This window comes from Periophthalmus magnuspinnatus, chromosome 23 (assembly GCF_009829125.3).
Source record: "Periophthalmus magnuspinnatus isolate fPerMag1 chromosome 23, fPerMag1.2.pri, whole genome shotgun sequence".
NCBI classification, from domain to species: domain Eukaryota; kingdom Metazoa; phylum Chordata; class Actinopteri; order Gobiiformes; family Gobiidae; genus Periophthalmus; species Periophthalmus magnuspinnatus.
In genome coordinates, this window is record NC_047148.1 from 16,429,258 (window position 1) to 16,450,323 (window position 21,066).

A 21,066-nucleotide genomic window follows, 5' to 3' on the forward strand; every position below is an offset into this window, starting at 1 on the left:
CATTGCTTTAACATAGTAGCCCTTGTGATTCATAATGTTGATACACTGATAACACAAGTGATTACTATATGACGCAACAGTCTTTGCGGTTCTCTAGGAGACTTGGAAAATGTTGCCCAATGTGTGCTATACTGGGAGCTGAAAACATTACATCACACCAACATCTAAAAGAGACATGAATACTGAACAATCTACTACAGGTGTCTAATTAAAGACGCTGTTTAGTGTTACTATGGTTGAGGAATGCAGAGAGGTATTTTTAAACCTATTTGTAGCTATAGCAAGGACAATGTCTATTATGGGTGGATCAACATCTTGTCAAATTCACAGGCAGGTGAACTCATACCGACTGAAGGAGCGGTTTGGGAGTGAACACTGATGAGAATAATGGTTTTAGCTCAGACAAGTTTGAGGTATGCTGACACACTCTACCGCAAACTGAAGATGGTGTAAGACTCAAACATGTTCTGGACCTATCTTGGATAAACTACATAAAGGATCCACTTATACAGAAAGATGGCAAGCAACTACTTTCCCTATTCAAAGGTAAAGTTTTTTTTATGTCCCTGGTATTGAGTTATTTGTAAAGTTGTAACTATTATCTGTACTACAAACTGTATTCAAGAAGTCAATTATAAGTGGATCATTATTCAGGTGTATATGGATGTACATTTTTCAGAGGCTCTACAGCTGTACAGAGACGATATTTAGTGAGCGAGGTCCAGTGGGTTAAGAATTCTCCAGCTCCGACAACCAGATAGTTCAAAAATCATTCATGTGTTTATTGTGGTTATGTCACTAGTCAAGACACTTTGGGTACTTGTGTCAAGAATGACTTCTGCATATGGGGCTATGTCTCCATGTGATGTTAGACGCTGAAGGGTTAAATAATACATCTCTAAAAATTTAAACTTGATATCCATGAATGCTGTCCACTATATAGAAATATTTAATTAGATAATTCCAAAACAGCAATAATAATTTATTAATGTTGAATGTAATCATAAAACCACCCCAGCAATGGCATGCCCTACTTTAGATGTATTCCTCATCTTCGAAGGGTGAAGTCAGGTAAACTGGGTCATCAGGTGAAATGATAAGACTGAAGGGGCATTGCTCTTGTGTAATAATGGGTATTCACTTTAAGGCAAAACTGTTACCTCAACATCACATGAGCTGTTTTAATTGGTCAGGTAACGATTTATGGGTGAGGCAACCACTTATTTATTTAGACATTGTGGTACCAAAGATCTTAAATTTATGCAATGGAATTATGACTTAATACAAAAAGGTTGAAATACGGGTTGTGTGATGAGTAAAGTAATTGCATTTACAGTATGGAATAGATACCATTAAGGAGAGAAACATGATTTTGTGCGTTTTTGCAACAAAATTATGTATTTGTTTATTTGTTTTGTATAATTTCTATCATTTATCTTTGGACATGAAATCTTTATCTTTGAACTATTTTTGTTTTGTTTTTGTTTTGTTTTTTTTCGCCTTTTTTGCCTTTTTTTCTTGATGTTTGGATATAGTTAGTTGATAAAACCTAACTTAAAGCCTGTTCCCTGGCTGTGCTCGCTGCAGTTCCCTCTCAGGCCAGTAGGTGCGCGTGTGAGCAGGACAAACCTGGCCGTGCCCCAGGAAGCTACAGTTCACCGGGCTCTGGATAATAGCCCTGTCAGGAAGTGGGATACGTTACATTTTATATTACAAGTTTGGAAACACATTTGTGGGATATAAAGCACTTTCTTCAATCTTTCCTTTGTTTTGGGCTCAAGCGCGCACAAAAATAACAACGACGCGTCTTGATTATCGGAAAAAACACCTGCCGCGGCGAGGAAAAGGGGCGCAGGGAGAGAGCAGACGGGACACCTCCGGACGGACACCTGCTCCTGTGTCGGACAACTTATTAAACAACATGTAAAAGGCATGATCAAAATGAAAATATGATGGGGTCTGCTATACTCTTGTAGTTTTTATTTTCTATAAAGAGGGACATATCCAACCAGGACATGTCGGTCAACGACTTGTACACAAAGGTGAGTAGTGATCCACAACTGTGCCCACACTTTGGACAGATTTTACTTGAATCCTAAAATCATGCTGTTTGGATTCTGTTGGATTTCATAGAGAGAGGGAGAGAGAAGGACTGATGATCTGTCATAGTTCATGTTAAGTCTCTGAGGTGTTTTGTTCAATAGTCAATGGTTGGGCTGTTGTTTTCATTCTTTTCAAATATGAATTAGACTCATATCTGTGTATTTAACATTAATTGGGAATATATCACCAGTCAAATACAGTGATCCTTCAGTGGCACTTGAGAGTGATTCACCTGTTCTCTACTGGCCAAGTGACGTAGCCCATCTCTACCACACTGTAACAAGAGATCTATCAGCATTTTAGTTCAGTAAATATAAATATTTAACCAACTAAGGAGTGTGGTGCAGACTACTGAGGTTTGTGTGGCTATAAATCTGGCACCGCTTAATCTACGTACAGTGTGAATCAGATTTTTTTCTTTATGGCCATGGAAATACTGGGCTAGTAGTACATTTTTTTATCTAAGCCAGCATGTTTTTACAGTGTTCACTCTTTTCTGATAATAAAACCTCTGAGTCAGATGTTGTTTGAAGGGTATTGTAATTTTAGAAAGTACTGGTCATTGTCTCTTGAAATCAGCCTTAGGAATATTGTCTATAGGGATTTGTAGAACTTGGCAAAGTTGGCACTGACACTAGCCAAATGGTGGTAGGATTGCTGCTTGGGTATCGCTATAGTGAACTTTACAATCAAAACTATAGAAATATGCAGAAATCTTTCCTGAATTAGACAGAGACAATGCACAGATACACCATATTTGTGATCTCTATTTGATACGAACATAAACCAATGCCAATATTTAAGTTGTAACCACAGGCAAAGGAATGCTGTACACCAAAACTTCAAATGTGGCTCATAACATTTTTTAGAATAAAGGAGTAGCCACAGTGAGCAGTGACATAACTACTAGCCAGGTGCACTGTCTTATTGAGGAAGTATAGTTTATGTCAAACCAGAAAATCAGTCATTTCCTTCTTTCCCGTTTGTTTAGTTTATTAGCCTAAGTCTGCAGTGGCAAAATTATGTGAATATATAGGAATAACAGCTTTTATAGTATGTATGTGTACTGTGTATTTGTTAGAGGTGAGTATCGGAAAACAGTATTGTTATTATTTTAGAGATATGCAAAATTATAATTGAGCCTATTCGTTGTTTACAGTAAAAATACATTTTAAAAAGGCTGTAAAAAGATTAAACTTGTTGATGTAATGCTTCTTTTATCGTCTACCAATACAAAACATTTTTAAAACAAGTTTAATGTGTTATATGTGAAACTACAAGACATACGTTATTTATTTGCTAATCTTAAATGTGGTTTGGATCACAATTGGGACTTACGAGAGAGAAATTAGAATGTTTAGTGTTAAATTGCAAAGATTAAAAGTGTAATGTTTAGGAAATGTAATAGTGGAGAGTAATTCAACAACATTATGATTATGTCAGTGTGTGTTTCCAGTTGAAGGCTCCTATAATCCAGAAGACACAAAAGTGGACTTGGGTGCAGTAAGTAGGGCCACCTGCTGCCTGCTAGACTAAATAATCCCCTGCATCTCCATCTGCTGATACAGAGTCCATATGAACCTTTTGTAAGAGTGTTGTGATGTGTTGGAGTTGTGTGACAGATGAGTGATGTACTTTTGTCTGTGTTGTCTTTTGTTTACCGTTGATCATGAAGCTAAAGTGACCTCATCTTTTGAACTGTCACTAGACGGAGACAGATTTGGGGTTTAGGATTAGCCTGAGCCTCTCTGTGCTGGTGGAGGCTGTCAGCACTTTGTCTTGTTCATTATAAGATACATATTGATTATTTGTGGCTTATATAAATGCTTGTGTAGAAATATACAGCCTTATGATTATGTGAATGATACAAAAAAGTTCAGTATTTAGTGTTTTAGTGACGTGTTGTAAAGAGCAAGTGGACCTAATTTTAATGATTATTATTATTATTATTATATTATTATACACTATCCAATATCAATCCATAGCAGTAGCAAGACTCTAACATCATATTAGCATGATTATTTTCACTGTACATCTCAAATATCATAGAAATGTTGTTTTGTGTGATTGTACGGTTTTAATCTGAGCTGCTACAAACACAATCTGTCTGTTGTTGGGAACTGCTGCTGCTGTGTTAACATTGGGCCCATAGGATCAGTCTCAGAGGACACATCACATCGAGCATACACACGTCTACACGCTGTAGAAAAGAGCGTTAGAAAGTGATTACTTATTTGAATATTGGATTTATGAATAGGTTTGTCTGACTGTATTCAACAGCATGTTTTTGACGTCAGATGACTTAAATAAACATAATAGATGTATTATTTTTAGTGGTCAGAAGAGCCGTTTGCATTGGAGGGTTGCTCTGACAGAGCTGGTGTGAGACAGTGAGAAAGATCAAAGTTCCTCGAGAGGCCGTACTTCCTGTTGACACACCCAGTTTTGGCCTGTGGCAGAGCTCATTGTGCACACACGAGGGGGCGTGGCATTGTTCAGAGGTGAACTGAAAACCTGACCAGAGCAGCTCGCTGTTTTTAGTGAGGAGCGAACAGGAAACCTGAGACCCATGATACAGTTTCTCTCCTGGCGGACTCAATGAAAAGATTACACATTTTACTTGTATTTAGCAACTGCCTGTAATATTACTACAAAACAACAGACATGATCCATAAGTGAACATTTAATACGTGAAACTGCCTGTTATTTGAGAGGGATCTCCTGTGTCTCAACAGCATCAATTTACCAGCACTGGTTTCAAACTAAACCTGTTGTACCTGTTGTGCTCCCTGATCTGGACCAGACAAGTTTGTGCTGATTTGGAGTTTGTGTCACTGCCATTCAGACAACTGTGAGAAAGAAAACAATTTGTGTAATGTTTGTAGATGCATCATGTAGATGTAATACACATGAATTTAGGTAAAATAGCTGTTTAGCTGTTTTTAGCATTTGGCCTGGTTATGATTTTGTCTTGTCTCAAAAGCACACAACAACAAACTTAAAACTCACTAAAGTGATTTGAGAGCACTCAGTGGTGTTTGTCCCAATTTCAGCCTGATTGTGTTTCATGAGATGCTCTATATGGAGCCATGTGCAGCCATTGAACCGTCATAGCAGTGTCCCAGATAAACACACAAGAGCCGTGAGGACCCCCATTGATGCAGTGTACCATTAATTGGCAGAAATGCCTGGTATTTTTATGAACAAGCACATCCATGATGATATTAACTTAATGCTCTGCTGTAACCGCAGTCCCATGAACACAACAGGCTTCTGCCCAACCCTCACAGACAAAGTCCAGTTTCTGCATTACATCAGGTCTGCCTTTGTCACCGCTAACGTCACAGTTAAACCACATCACTGTCAGTGTGTCCAATGTATTTATTTTCTCATTTATCCATCCAGTACAATTCGTTCTGGAGATGCAGCTCACCCAACTCAAATATGTCTTTGGCAGATGGGAGAGAATATTTTGACCAGCTTACATTAATATTTTAATTAGAACTTAGTTACGCAAGTACAGAGAGAAATGCAAATTTAGCATGTCTTAGGTTGTCCGTGTTCTTTTCATGCGACTTCTGGTATTTCCCATCTACGGTGAACAGTGAATATGTGTGCTATGACTACTATGCAAATGAGCGCAGGTCCAATGAAGCCAGTTTGCATGAATTCAACACAGGGCATTGACATTACGTCAATACTTTTAGACTTCAGGAACAAAGCTCAGAGATTTAACTGAAAAAAAAAAAAATCAGGTTTAAGAGTGTTCGCATAACATAACAATTAATGAAACCTGTGCCATAATTATCTGAAGGTGATGTTTTCAGTTATTCATTAGTATTAAATGAAAACATGTTTGACTCTAACCCCAGCATATAGTATTTTGAGTTAAAGTGGTTTACTTGCAGATTTACCTTTTGTTGATTTGTTATTGTATCTTATATTTGCTTGCTGCAGTATACTCGGGTATGGATCCCAGACCCAGACGAAGTGTGGAAGGCTGCAGAGATCACAAAAGACTACAAAGAAGGAGACTCCACTCTGCACCTCAAACTAGAGGATGAAACGGTATGTCCACAAGATATTTCCATTATATATTCTTTTTGACATTTTGGACCGTCTGTCTTTCTTAGCCGCTGGAGTATCCTGTTAATCCCCCGAAAAACCCTCTCCCATTCCTCCGTAACCCGGACATCCTGGTCGGAGAGAATGATCTCACGGCCCTCAGCTACCTGCACGAACCGGCCGTCCTACACAACTTGCGGGTTCGCTTCCTTGAATCCAACCACATCTACACCTACTGTGGTAAGTCTCTGTAATTACAAACACCATTGATCACTTTATTATTTGCTCATCAAACATATTTTTATCATTTACAGGAATTGTGCTTGTTGCAATAAACCCATACGAGCAGCTTCATATTTATGGAGAGGAAGTCATTGATGCCTATAGTGGCCAAAACATGGGGGACATGGACCCACATATATTTGCAGTAGCTGAAGAGGCATACAAGCAAATGGCCAGGTGGAAACAACACATTTTGAAACTATGTCATGTTATAATTACTCCAAATATACATTAGGTGTTGGCCAAATATGATGAAAACTGTTCACTTGTTTTAATGATAACTACAATGTTGTTTTTTGAAAGTGACTGTTATTTAGGATGTAGGATGATAATTGCAATGCTCATGTCCATACCAAGACACGAGTGCGTCCCTCTTCTCTTTATAACAGCTGGAAACAGTTAATCAGCCACACTAATTACAGTACGGCCTACTCATTGCGACTTGCTCTCTGCTCATGCATGTGGAAAATAGTCTACATTTGTTTTGTTCATGTGAGAACAGAACATTGTAGAAGACCTTTAGCTTAACACTGAGTTATCATTGGATTATACGTGAACGCAAGCGATGTACAAAGCCTCATACGCACATTTAGCTTCCTTATTTTGCCGTGCCGTTCCTCATGTTTTAAGTATTAAACATGAAGTAATATATGTGATTTTTCCTTAATGACATGTAATAAACTATCTTCCTCTTATGTACCTATACAGAGATGAGAGGAACCAGTCGATTATCGTGAGTGGTGAGTCTGGAGCTGGAAAGACCGTGTCTGCTAAGTACGCTATGAGGTACTTTGCCACTGTTGGGGGATCTGCGAGTGACACAAATGTGGAGGAGAAAGTGTTGGCCTCCAGTCCAATCATGGAGGTGAAAATTCAAATCTATAGATAAATAATACATAAATGCAGACTAATGTGTTAGAAGAAGTTGCTCATTGGGTTCAATACTTTTTAACATTTTTTTATTCAGGCTATTGGAAACGCAAAAACGACTCGAAATGACAACAGCAGTCGTTTTGGAAAATACATTCAGATTGGGTTTAGTAAACATTACCATATAATCGGGGCTAACATGCGAACATATCTCCTTGAGAAGTCTCGAGTTGTTTTTCAGGTAAAAATAACAATATTAAATTAAAACAAATGTATGACAGACCAGTTCTGTGATTTAGACTTCATTATATTCTGTGTTTTCTGTAGGCAGAAGATGAGAGAAATTACCACATTTTCTATCAGCTGTGTGCTTCCTCCAGTTTAGAGGAATTCAAAGATCTAGGACTTAGTAAGTTTGCAGTTCAATATGATACAGTACTATTTGATCTATGTTTTTTTTCTTCTAAATAATACAGTAAATATTATGTGTTTTCATCAGGTAGTGCAGAAGACTTCACCTACACGTCATTAGGGGAAAATATTTTTATTGAGGGAGTTGATGATGCAGAAGATTTTGTAAAGACAAGAGAAGCCTTCACGTTATTGGGTAAAATTAACAATGCTTCTTATTGATAGATGTAAATATATGGTTATTGGTTAATACAGTTGCTTGTATTGAACACATTGACAAACACATTGTTTATTCACAGGTATAAAAGAGAGCGCTCAATTTGGCATTTTTAAAATTATTGCATCAATCCTGCATCTCGGGAACATACAGATCTGTGCAGAGAGGGACGGCGAGTCCTGTCGCATCATGGTAAATTTTAATTTTATAGCTGTACAATGGAACTTTTCTAGTGGACCCCACCCCATGGAGATATTATCACTTCACCTACAATGTTCCACAGTATAACTTTAAACATATATTTCTAGAAAGTGTTTTTATTGCTCAGAAATACCTTGAAGTACATGCATTTCTATGTGAGTGGGGTTACTTAACTTTCCACAGATCTGACATGTAGCTTGTGCTGTTGGCACTATCTGCTTGTCTCCATGGAAATAGAAGCTTACCCCTATACTGTGAAACATTCTAGGCCCAACAGCAACACCCCCACCAGATTAAGTTACACAATGCCCCTTTAAGTAAAATCTATATCTTGAACCTACAGTTGTGCTGATGGTGTTTCCTTTCCAGAAAGATGACCCGCACCTGAAACATTTCTGCAAACTTCTCGGGGTGGAGCTGAAGCAGATGGAGCACTGGCTCTGTCACAGAAAGTTGGTCACAGGATCAGAGACCTATGTGAAGACCATGTCCATGAAACAGGCCACGAACTCCCGGGACGCCCTGTCCAAACACATCTATGCTCGCATGTTTGACTGGATCGTGGACAATATCAACAAATCCCTGCAGACGTCCTTTAAACAGCACTCCTTCATCGGTGTCCTGGACATTTATGGGTGTGTACAAAAGTGTATTATGGGCTTATTTGTGATCACATGAGGCTTATGACGTTTCCGTATTTCCTGTCAGCTTTGAAACATTTGAAGTCAACAGTTTTGAGCAGTTCTGCATCAATTACGCCAATGAAAAACTCCAACAACAATTTAACTCAGTAAGTATCAGATTTAAGTCAGAAATTAATTAGTAAAACAAAAATTCAAATCTGTCAATTGGACAAAAAGTTGTAGAGGTCCAGTTGACAGATTTAAATTTTTGTTACTATAGATCATTCCTGGACGACGGAGGCATTACACAGACATCAGAAATGTGTTGATGAATAAAGCATACTTAATCATGTTGTGTCCCTGTAGCATGTGTTCAAGTTGGAGCAGGAGGAGTACATGAAGGAGCTGATCCCTTGGACGCTGATTGATTTTTATGATAACCAGCCCTGCATTGATCTGATCGAGGCAAAACTGGGTATCTTGGATCTGCTGGATGAAGAATGCAAAGTATGAAAAATCCCATATAACTTTGTTGTATAGTTTTAGATAATCAACTCTGGCCTTGTTTACATGAAATAGATCACGATGTTTATTTGGTAGATTTATTTTCACATCTTCTATCCTCTTTGAAGTCACTAGCAATGATCTGTGGGGCTCGTATTTGCATTTCTCCAGAGTCTTAACCTGAATAAAAACAAAACGTCTTGCTTCACGTGTTCTTCAGGTGCCGAAGGGAACAGACCAAAACTGGGCTCAGAAGTTGTATAAGCAACACAGCAAAAGTGCTCACTTTCAGAAACCACGCATGTCCAACATCTCGTTCATCATCATACACTTTGCAGACAAGGTGAGAAAAGTGCCCTTGATGTGGTTTAGGTCCACAGATTCATTGCTAACTAACTGGAATGTTAGTGGTTTGTTAGGTATAATGTAGTGTTTATAAGGCCCTTATTAAGGCAAGATCATAGTTAAGATAATGTCCAATAACATTCACGTGATGCCTAGAACAAAAAAATATAATGCCTTAATGGTTGTTAAATATAGTTACATATTTTTGTTTTAATTTGTTAATCACTATGGCAATGGTCCTAATTTCTCATCTTTCAGAGATCCATGGATAGGCTACTTTTAATTACACACAATATATATATTTTTAGACTAGATGGATCTATCTCTCTATCTATATATCTCTATATCTCTCTCTATCTCTATCTTCTGTATAAAGTAGTGTGTCCTGGTTAAATACAAAACCCTGCTCCATAAGTGAGTTTTGTGTTATTGTATTGTATTATAGATCCACACTGTGCTTCCATCTATAACAGATAATTTAGATTTATATATGTATTTCCACTCTTATAATAGCTTAATCCATTTCACTTTACAGGTGAAAATGTAAAAAATGCATTGTTTTCAATTACATTTTATTGGTTTCTAGGTCGAGTATCAGTGTGAGGGATTTCTGGAAAAAAACAGAGACACCGTCTATGAGGAGCAGATAAACATCCTCAAAGCCAGTGAGGTAAGACCAACTTGTCAAAACGACATAATAGTGATAATAATAATATCGTTAATAGTTATAGTAACAATAGTTATGTGTATTTTTTCTTTTCTAGATTTTTTACTTGTATTCTTGAGTGTCAATGAGTTGTTTCTAAATGTGTCGATATTACGCAGAGATCAAACAGAGGCTCTAATCACGTCTGTGGCACATTGCTCAATAATTATTGCTCAAAATTAGGCTAAGGCTTACATGACTTTCTCCAGCTTAGTTTCTTATCTGGTGTAACAGTAATGAGACTTAATGGGGGTGTCAAAGTACAAATGATCTCTGTTAAGAAACTGGGGTCATCTTCATCTAGGTTTACTTCTATATTTACCACATCTTCCCAATTTCCATATATTTCCATATATTTTGTCATGTTTAGGTTTCAAGCTAGAGGCTATTGAATAAATCTGAGTTTAAATAAGCACTTGGTTTTGATCCTCTGTGGTTAAAATGATTTAGGCCAATCATCCAAATAGATCAATTTTACACTATGTAGCTGGGAGAAGGCTTGATCTAAAAACATCTAAAATCATGTTTTTTTCTTATTTAGTTTCCACTTGTGGCAGATTTATTCCGAGACAAAGAAGATGCTCCTGTCTCGAAGTCCAAAGTGAATGTGCGAGCAGCAAAGCCCAACCCAAAAGCCCCCAACAAGGAACACAAGAAGACAGTCGGACTTCAGGTCTGCCCCATACCAGGCTAACCCACATGTGTCTCTGCTGCTCGACTGTTGTACTGTTGTTTATTTTATTTCTTTGTTTAGTTTCGTAGCTCGCTGCACCTCCTGATGGACACACTCAATGCCACCACCCCTCATTATGTGCGCTGTATCAAACCCAATGACTTCAAAGAGTCATTCTCGTGAGTCTTTTTTCATTTTTTTGAAAAGCATATGGCATTTTAACGCTGGTGGCACATGAGACAGTGTTGGTTTTGAGAGTATTTAGCATTTAAGTATAACACACTTTGCATTTAGTTCACTGTATACGTCTTTATTCAGTTTTTATATTTGAAAAATGGTGATGTTTGTGAATGGTGGTTCCTAAACCTGTTCCCATTAAAGCTTTATTTTAAACAAAATACCTGTTCCTAAACCTAACTCCAATCTTAACCTTAACCTGACTGAGGAATAACAAAAATGAGCATTTACCCTTAGGGTGACTTTTTGGAATAATCACAAGCAAGTACAGATATATGGGCGGGGGGGTTGGTGAAAATGGACATTTTCAGAGCAGTCAGGCCACAAATGCAGAACGTGGAAGTAAATGTAACTCTGAGAAAGAATGAGGAGACAACATTCTTCTAACATAGTTAAAAGCTTATAAAAATCTGTTTTACCTAATAATTCCCCTTATTTCATTTTAAAAATGGACATGAAAACTGCATATGTCTCTCTGAAAATAAACATGCGATAAGTACTGAACTCTGAGTGGACGTTTTATACAAAGGACAGTCTGAAGATGGTCAAATTAAATGATTGGTCAGAGTCACATGTTTTCAGAGGTCACAGTCAGTCGCTGTAAACATTACTAGCTGAATGCATTGTGAGTGTGCTGTGTGTTAGTGCGATGCCAAGGAAAAAGATCAGGTATGTCTCCACACTCACTGTCCTTGGTTGTATTTAAAATTGTTACATTACTATTGTTGTGTTGTCCAGGTTTGACTCTCGGCGGGCTGTGCAGCAGCTCAGGGCGTGTGGTGTTTTGGAGACGATCCGCATTAGTGCTGCTGGATATCCCTCACGGTGAGTCGCCTGACAGCCCCATTCATGAGCTCTATGTATTTCAACAGTGGACGAATAACATTTGATATTGGCAGCCATATACTTAGTTAGTTATTTATATTGTATGTTGTTATTAAGCTTATTAATATTTGTAAGTTTGTTTATCAGCGTTATGGCTGTTGGTCTCTGGACATGTACCAATTTGTTAGATCACTGTTGGCTAACCCAAGTCTCACAAGTTATTAAAATAGTATTAGATAATGGGACATGGAATCATTGCTTTTCACTTGGCTTTGACTGTTGGGACAGTTAAAAAGTTTAGATGCTTTAAAAAGAAGTAAAATAAATACAGCGTTTTTCATCAAAGTAATTTGACACAAAAGTTTGCAGTTACATAATGCAGCACACTCTCAATTCACAGATGGACCTACCCAGATTTCTTCAGCAGATACCGAGTTCTAATGAAAAAGTCAGACTTGGCCATTGCAGACAAAAAGGTGTCATGCAAAAACCTCCTCGAGACTTTGATAAAGGTAAATTACTGAAACACATAAAAACATAAGTATAACCCCACATGTCTATTCTTCAGCTGTATGTTGTACACGCCTGTGAATATCATGGGCCTGTACAGTATTTGTTAACTTTTTATCGAGATGGTTTTGAAGATTTCATAAAAAATAAATATATAAATTGATGTTGGTGTTAAACTAATTTTAAGCACTGTTAACATATCCATTTTCTTTTGCCAGGATCCTGACATGTTTCAGTTTGGTAAGAGTAAAATCTTCTTTCGTGCGGGACAAGTTGCTTATCTGGAGAAACTTAGAGCAGACAAATTTCGTGCGGCTTGTATCAAGATCCAGAAGACCGTGCGCGGGTGGCTTGGGCGAGTGCGGTACAAAAAGATCCGCAAATCTGCCATCCTCATTCAGAGATACGGACGAGGATACTTGGCTCGACGGTAAGTCGAACTACAAAATAGCTGCTTCATAAAAGTACGTCTATGATTCTACTGAAACATTCTGTTGTGTTTAGGTATGCAGAGTACCTGCGTCTCACGCGTGCTGCCATCATCTGCCAAAAACAGTATCGTATGGTGAGAGAGCGACGTGCATTTTTGAGAGTGAGGAGGGCCGTGGTCACTATTCAGGCCTACACAAGAGGCATGTACACGCGACGTATCTTCAGGGAGGTGTGTAAAACATTTACTGGCTCATAAGTTTGAGCCATATTGTTGAGATTTTTAAAATATAATTTGTGTGGAACTGACAACTGATGCTCCTTTTCAGTTCATGTTGCACCACAAGGCAATGATTATCCAGAAACATGTTCGTGGCTGGATGCAGAGAAAGAAATTCCAACGCGCACGCAATGCTGCCATCATCATACAATGCGGTTTCAGGCGTGTACGTGCGAAACGACAACTTAAACAACTCAAGATTGACGCAAAGTCGGCTCAGCATCTGAAGAACCTCAACTCGGGAATGGAAAATAAAATTGTACAACTACAGAAGAAAATGGATGCACAGGTAAAACATGTCTAAAAATGAGATGGGCACTTAAAATGATTCATTTAAGTAATTTTGTCTTTTTTATATTTTAGAGTAAAGGCTACAAACAGCAGAATGAGCAGCTTGTTGTAGCCAATGCATCTTTGGGCACAGAAGTTACCAAGCTACAGAAAGAGCTGGAGCTGTTCAGGAGTCAAAAGAGTGACGACAATCTGGTGACTTCTCTACAAGACGAACTGGCGCGACTTAGAGCTGCTCTGGAGGAGGCCTATGCCGAGAGGAAGAGGATGGAGGAGGAACACTGCACGGAAAAACTAGGATTTGAGCAGGTGAGGGGGAAAACTGATTTTAATGTTTTCACCTACATATTTTATGCATTAGAACGTGATCAGTTAACACACATCAAATTTAAAGTAATCTGATTGTTCACACTTTTTGACAAGGACAATTATGTAAAAAAGGGGGAACTAATATGGCAAAGAGAACATGTGAAATATTGAAAGAGAGGAAGTAATTTGAAAATTCACTGACACTGTCTTCCAGTTACAGTTATTCTAAAAATTCCCTTGTTATTGCTGTGTGTTTTAATACCCAAGAAAAAACAATTAGTCAGATCTAATTAATGGGTTATCTGATTTTTCTAGTTATCTGATTTTTACTGGTCATGTAAATTAACCCAATGTTGTTTGTTTTCTGACTTCAGAGAATTGAGGAGCTGGAGAAAGAAAATGCTATGTTAAAACGTGAAAAGGAAGACATGAACCAGAGAATTTTGCTGTACTCCAAGAGCACTGACCGTGAGTAGCTGGTTACTTAATCTGGTACAGTGAAGGTTTTTTCCCAAGTACAAAAAATAATAAGATCTATTTTAAAAGACAAAAGTAGGGATTAAATTCTTAGGTTTCTTGGCAGAGCTATTTTTGTCTTTGACTGGATCACTTGATAGTTTCCTCTGCATTCACAAAATAAGTGTTGTGAAGCGTTTTTATTGGAACTAGTACTAGACTACTCGTTGATTAAGAAACAAAAAACAAACAAAAACTTATTTTGTGTTGAAAATGACATTGTATTATCTAACAAAGTGTTTTATGATCATTGTGGTCATCATAGTCAGTACTGAGTATTGAGCCATTTCCTTGGTATCGAAATCAAGTTTGATTTTTTTTTTGTATTGTGATAAGATTATTCACTAATACTTTTGTGCTTTTCTTTTTTTTTTTTTTTTTATCCAGAGGATACCAGAGACAGCATTCTGCAGTCCGAGCTTGATGCTGAGAGACAGCGATACCAGAACCTTGTGAAGGAGTATTCAAGACTGGAGCAGAAATATGACAACCTCAAAGAGGAGATGTCACTGCCTAAGGTTTGTTATCAGCCATTTTAGCCTTTGAACTATGCATCTGTATAATGCAATTATTTCTACTGCTCAATCTTTACTTTTGTTTCAGTTTCACCCGGGCCACAAAAGGAACCCATCCAATCAGAGCAGCTTAGAGTCAGACAGTAATTACCCCTCCATTTCCACCTCAGAGGTTGGGGACACAGAGGATGCCATCCAACAAATGGAGGTAGGTTTTTAGTAATTAACATGGTCACAGATAAGGCAGAGGCCGACCTTGTGTGTCTGTGCAGGACATGGGAATAGAAAAAGCTGCAATGGACATCAGCCTCTTTATGAAGCTGCAGAAACGGGTGCGAGAGCTGGAGCAGGAGAGAAAGAGACTCCAAACTAATATTGAAAAGATGGAGGAACTTAACAAACGCAAGGTGAAAGCACAGAATACTGCAGAGCCACCTTTTATATTTAGTTACTGCTATATTGTTGTTCATCACGTTTGTTCTCATATTGTAATGGTTATATTGATGTGTTTTTATTTCTTCCAAAAGAGCAATGAGCCAAAAAGCCCAACAACTGAGCAGGAAAATGCTGATCTGGCTTATAACAACCTCAAGGTACAGTACAGTGTCATTTCTTCAAAACCCTCAAATTAACAATTCCAGGGTTTGCACTGACCATAAAACATTTTTTTTTCCTCTTTAAAATTACATAACGTCAATAGCGATAATATTTTTGCTAATCTTTGTTTTTCTTTTTGCTGCTGCAGAGGCAAGAGCTGGAGTCTGAGAACAAAAAACTGAAGAATGACCTGAATGAGTTGAGGAAGACGATAGCAGAGAAGGCCTCACAAAACAACTCGTCCAATGAGCTGCAGGACGGATACAACGTGCTGCTCAGTCAGTTGAGGGCCGCCAACGAGGAACTGGACGCCCGAAAGGAGGAGGTGATCATTCTCAGGACACAGATCGTCAGCAATGCCCAGCAGCTGGAGAAGAATGGCCATATAGTATGTTTGGAGTTGTAATGTTATGGAACGTGCACAGTGGGATAAATTAACTCAACAAAAAAACATAACTTTTTTACAGGAGTGCACTGAAATGCCTGAACTGAACAATAGTAAAGAGCCCATTGACAAAGAGGAGGCGATGAAGGCTTATCAGGGATTGTGTGAGTCTAAAAAGTAAGTGCACAAACAAATGCAGTAGTGATAGCAGTTAGTTGTAGTTAGTAGGAGTAGGTGTTAGTGTTAGTATTAGTACTGGTAGGAGGAGAAGGAGTTTGAAAGCTACTAATGCCTCTGCTTCCTTGATACTGCACACTCATGAATCATACTTAATAAATTTTATCTGCTGCTGCTTTTTCCTGCTTCTCTGCTGGGACTTCAGTAAAACACAAGACTGGTGTTATTTGAATGAAGATGGGGAGCTCGGTTTGGCTTACCAGGGCCTAAAGCAAGTAGCAAGGTCTCTGCTGTTTGCTTAATGCTGTGTACTATTGTCTTTGCACTCTTCATTACTGTTCTTATTGCACAAAATAGCAGCATGCTATACAGAAACTTGTACTTTTCATACATGTTGTATTTTAGTAGTGTGAAAAAGTTTGTAATGTAATGGTTCTCCATCAGACTTCTGGAGGCTCAGCTCCAGTCTCAATCCAGGCAGCACAAAGATGAGTTGGAGGCGCTACATACTCAGATCGAGTTGCTAAAGGACGACATTGAGAAGAAACAGGAAATTCTGAACTACACAATGTCTCTGTCCCCTGAGGACAAGGTGGCGTACAGCGTCCAACAAGAAATCACTCGTCTCACCAATGACAACCTGGTGAGGTCATCAGCCCTGTCCCAGGACACTTTGCACTGAATAGACTGTAAGACACACCTTTCATTGTGTGATCTGTCCTGTTGTTGTAGGATCTCAAAGAGCTGGTCGAAAAGTTGGAAAAGAACGAAAAGAAGCTGAAAAAGCAACTGAGGATCTACATGAAGAAAGTGCAGGAGCTTGAAGGTACGAGTCAGAGTGTGAAAATGTGATTCTGTTTTGAACAGCAGTTCACGTTGCATGTGTCTGTTGTTGTACAGCGTTGCAGGCTAGCAGAGCTAAACCTGAGCTGAGTCGACAGGTCACAGTGCAGCGTAAAGAGAAAGACTTTGAGGGAATGCTGGAGTACAGCAAAGATGATGAGGCTCTTCTGGTTAAGTCTCTCATCACAGGTGAGTAACACCGTCAATATTTTTACCATTTAGTAAAAGGTCTTTGTTTCAACTTCAGTTTAATGTGCATGATTTCAGATATCAGACCAAGCGTTGTGTCAGCCACAGTTCCTTGTTTGCCTGCGTATATCCTCTTCATGTGCATTCGACATGCAGATTACATCAATGATGACCAGAAAGTGGAGTCTCTGCTCACCTCAACTATTAATGCAATCAAGAAAGTCCTGAAGGTTAAATTCTAGACTAAATTATGATAATAAATTAATTCAGTCCATGAGTGTTGGTTTTTTACTAATTAATATATTGCAGAAAAACAATGATGATTTTGAAATGACATCCTTCTGGCTGGCCAACACAAGCCGCCTCCTCCATTGTCTGAAGCAGTACAGCGGTGATGAGGTGAGAAAGTTAAAATGAAATTACAGTCAGGTGTCATTCACACTTTTATTAATATGTCTGTTGTCATCCAGGCTTTCATGACCCAGAATTCTTCAAAACAGAACGAGCACTGTTTGAAAAACTTTGACCTGGCCGAGTATAGACAGGTGCTAAGCGACCTTTCGATTCAGATCTACCAGCAGCTTATCAAAGTGGCTGAGGGCATTATTCAACCTATGATTGGTATGTTTCTTATATCTATGACTGTTTTGCTGTTAACAGTATTGTTGTATGTATTTATTTATTGGTTTATTTACTTAATTTGTTGCTTTGATTATTTAAGTTTTGCATACAGAAACAACCAGTTTAATAATAAACAAATAAAACCATGTCCAATAATTAAGTATAAACTATGGGACTGTTTTACTATTGTCATCATATTTTTCTGTTCAGTGTCAGCCATGTTGGAAAGTGAAAGCATTCCGAGCCTGGCAGCTGTGAAGCCCACGGGATACAGGAACCGCTCCGCAAGTATGGACACTGACGGGTCTGGACCCTGTAGCTACACTCTAGACGCCCTGATCCGGCAGCTGGGCCAGTTCCATAGCATCATGGGGGAACATGGCCTGGACCCGGAAATTGTCGGGCAGGTTGTCCGACAGCTGTTCCACTGCATCAACGCCTTCACACTCAACAACCTGCTGCTGCGCAAAGACGTGTGCTCCTGGAGTACGGGCATGCAACTCAGGTACATAGAAAACTGTGACTGTATAAAGCTTTTAAATGGGACATCATGGGGTCGTCACTTTGGCGGGAAGGGCAGTTTCACAGTTATCATGGTGACTCTGCGCACATTATGAAACCAGTTTTTAGATGAAAATATAAAATGGTGCTAAATTTCACATTTTCAGGAGCTTGCAATCAATACAAGTGTTCATGGTCCCATTTATGTGTTTCAATTTGAACAAAAAAGAAAAAAAATTATAATATTAACATCTTACTTGTGCTTCAAAGCTTCAGACAGCAGCACCTCCTGCTAAAATCTGCAAAAATGTCATTATAGTGAATGGGGCTAGACGTGGACATAGAGGGATAAAATGTTTACTTAAATCACATAGACATAGTGCTCATGTTTTGATCTGTGTAGGTATAACACTAGTCAGATGGAGGAGTGGCTCAGAGCAAATAACTTGTACCAGAGTAAAGCTGCTGCCACATTGGAGCCCATCATTCAAGCCGCTCAGTTACTTCAGGTCAAGAAGAAGACGTCCCAGGACGCAGAGGCTATCTGCTCACTCTGCACTGCCCTCACTGCACAACAGGTTCATAATGATAAACCATTTAAAAATTGAATTGAAACAAGTTTCAAACATACTAATATATTTTTGTTTTCATAGATTGTAAAAATCTTGAACCTGTACACACCACTGAATGAGTTTGAAGAAAGAGTCACTGTATCATTCATCCGTGACATCCAGGTAAGAGTTTCTATCAAAAAGTTTGTACCACAGTGTTAGAGGTCAGTGAGTTATACTTTTAACATGTGATGAACACCTTTGTGCAGAGTCGTTTACAGGAGAGGAACGACCCTCAGCAGCTCCTGGTTGACACCAAACACATTTTCCCGGTCCTCTTCCCTTACACGCCCTCCGCTCTCAGCCTTGACAGTCTGCACATCCCCGCATCCCTCGGTCTGGACTTCATCAGCCGAGTGTGATCCAGGACGAAATGAAGTGGACACAACCACAGTTACAGAGAGAAAGTGTGTTATATACTCCTGTGGAGTGGACTAACAAGTTTACATCTCTAGGTACGTTGATGTTGACTCTCCAGTGTAGAAGGTACAAGGCGGCCTAAACGAGTCGCCTAAACAAACAGTTGGACGCTCTATCTGAAAGAGAGGGCAGGTGAAAATGTGTGGAAAGAAGGTTGATAATTGCCTCAGAGAAGGTTTTTCACCAAAAAAAGAAAAAAAGAGACATAGGAGGTAGAATAATGAATGAAAGCTGTATGTTTGGTTAAGGCAGGTGTATGATGTAGTATATTTGGAGATGTTGCCAATTATATGCAAAAACAAATGTAAGTCACTTTTCTTAATTTTCTTTGTCGTCTTGCCTTATCCAAGAATGGTTAAAATGTCTTTAAAATGCCAATCGCATACATTTGTGACTGTTGCTTAATTCAATGATACAAATCAGTTTGATTGCGTCTATGATAAAGTGCCCTCTGCTGGCATGTTTTAGAACTGCTGCCCAATCCTAATGGTTGTCCCCTTTCAGACATTGAGGTTATTGAGGTTTATTTTCAATAAATTAACAGATTTAGATGTGTGTGGAATAGTGTTGCTGTACAAATGTCTTTTATATAAATATTTAAATTACTTTATAAAATGCATGCTCACATCCATCAGTAATGTAGTTGTCATTAATTTAATGCATATTTTTCAAATGTTGCATTTTATCAGTGGCAATAAGAGTAACATCTGATTAAATGAAGTACCTGTATTTTTGAAAAACATTGCATTCTAAGAAATGCTTTTTTAATGATTACTTGTGTATGCTGTCATCTCCATAGTAAAGTTTTCCTGTTCAGGCAAAACACATATTTACAGCTGCCTTAAAATTGTGAAAATAAATGGGATGTGTACAGTGTCTGTTTGATTGGTTGGTTTCTAGATTGTTTGTTTATGTTTTTAGGTGTACTACATAACTTGTCTGGTTGAGGGCCTACACCTGCTTTTGTCTATGGAAATGTTGTTGCTTTGCTACAATATGAAATTAAACTTATTGCCTTAATTTATACAGATGTTTTATTGAAAAAACTAAAAATAATAATTGAAAAACATGTTCTTACTGTCTTATCTTTCCACAGATTTGGCCTGTAACTTGGCCTTGTGGCGTCACCTTCTTGACTCTAGAGATATAGATATTCAGGTCCCTTCACCAGCAAAGTTACGCAGTGCACCTTTAAAATAAAAAAGTAGTCGCCTTTTTGGAACTTGGAAAAACAAAACATAAGAGAAGGTGTAGTCATTTCAGTCATCTAGAAGTACCAGTGTTACTCTATAGTTTCCATTTGTAGTGTGTAGTGTGAGCAGGTGTGGAGGATGCTTCCCAGGGTGAGTGAGACAGAGCCGTTTGTGAGGCAGGCCGTGGTTTATTCAGGTGGCAGCCGCTTTAGGACACTTCCACACGGCCACAAACAGAAACTAATGCACTGGCTCTGTATCATCTGCACCTGAGTCAGCCTGGTTAACTATACCTACTCTAAGTGCAATAGCTCCATATTTTGAATCCACTCAAAGGGTTAATTAAGCTAAAATGGTGTAAACTAATGAGACCAGATGTTAAATAAAGTTGATGGGGAGATGTAGGTGTTTTTAAAGGATGAAGATAAATAATATGAGTCAAGGAAGAGGATGTGGTGACAAGTCATTTGTGAAGCATTTGCAAAACCTGCAACACCTTTCTATAGAAATGAAGGTGCATCTGCAGAGCTTCGTACTGTTAAGATACTGTCTAGAGTTTTGAAGACGTGGAATGCATTGGGCTGAAACAAGAGCCGAGTATAGACCCTCCATGCACA

The 21,066-nt window shown here is 38.5% G+C and overlaps 1 protein-coding gene across 2 annotated transcripts; it reads left to right on the forward strand.

Annotated features, from left to right (window-relative positions):
• The first annotated feature begins 16 nt into the window (after window positions 1-16).
• myo5b (myosin VB) lies at window positions 17-20,279 on the forward strand. Of its 2 annotated transcripts, none has more exons than XM_055231499.1 (39): window positions 17-546; window positions 6,061-6,171; window positions 6,237-6,408; window positions 6,483-6,627; window positions 7,159-7,315; window positions 7,418-7,561; window positions 7,648-7,729; window positions 7,820-7,927; window positions 8,031-8,140; window positions 8,519-8,784; window positions 8,858-8,939; window positions 9,139-9,279; window positions 9,497-9,619; window positions 10,208-10,291; window positions 10,869-11,000; window positions 11,082-11,179; window positions 11,976-12,062; window positions 12,463-12,574; window positions 12,791-13,002; window positions 13,077-13,233; window positions 13,331-13,570; window positions 13,645-13,881; window positions 14,256-14,349; window positions 14,785-14,915; window positions 15,001-15,120; window positions 15,185-15,319; window positions 15,440-15,505; window positions 15,658-15,897; window positions 15,977-16,071; window positions 16,516-16,714; window positions 16,804-16,897; window positions 16,972-17,103; window positions 17,182-17,333; window positions 17,413-17,502; window positions 17,574-17,724; window positions 17,935-18,229; window positions 18,629-18,803; window positions 18,879-18,959; window positions 19,046-20,279. In XM_055231499.1, the coding sequence occupies exons 1-39, from the start codon at window positions 517-519 to the stop codon at window positions 19,196-19,198; spliced, it is 5,433 nt and encodes a 1,810-aa protein (XP_055087474.1). In that variant the 5' UTR covers window positions 17-516; the 3' UTR covers window positions 19,199-20,279. The 2 variants fall into 2 exon arrangements, with proteins under 2 accessions (XP_055087474.1, XP_055087475.1); XM_055231500.1 differs by lacking the exon at window positions 17-546 and adding an exon at window positions 1,648-2,042.
• The last annotated feature ends 787 nt before the right edge of the window (window positions 20,280-21,066 follow it).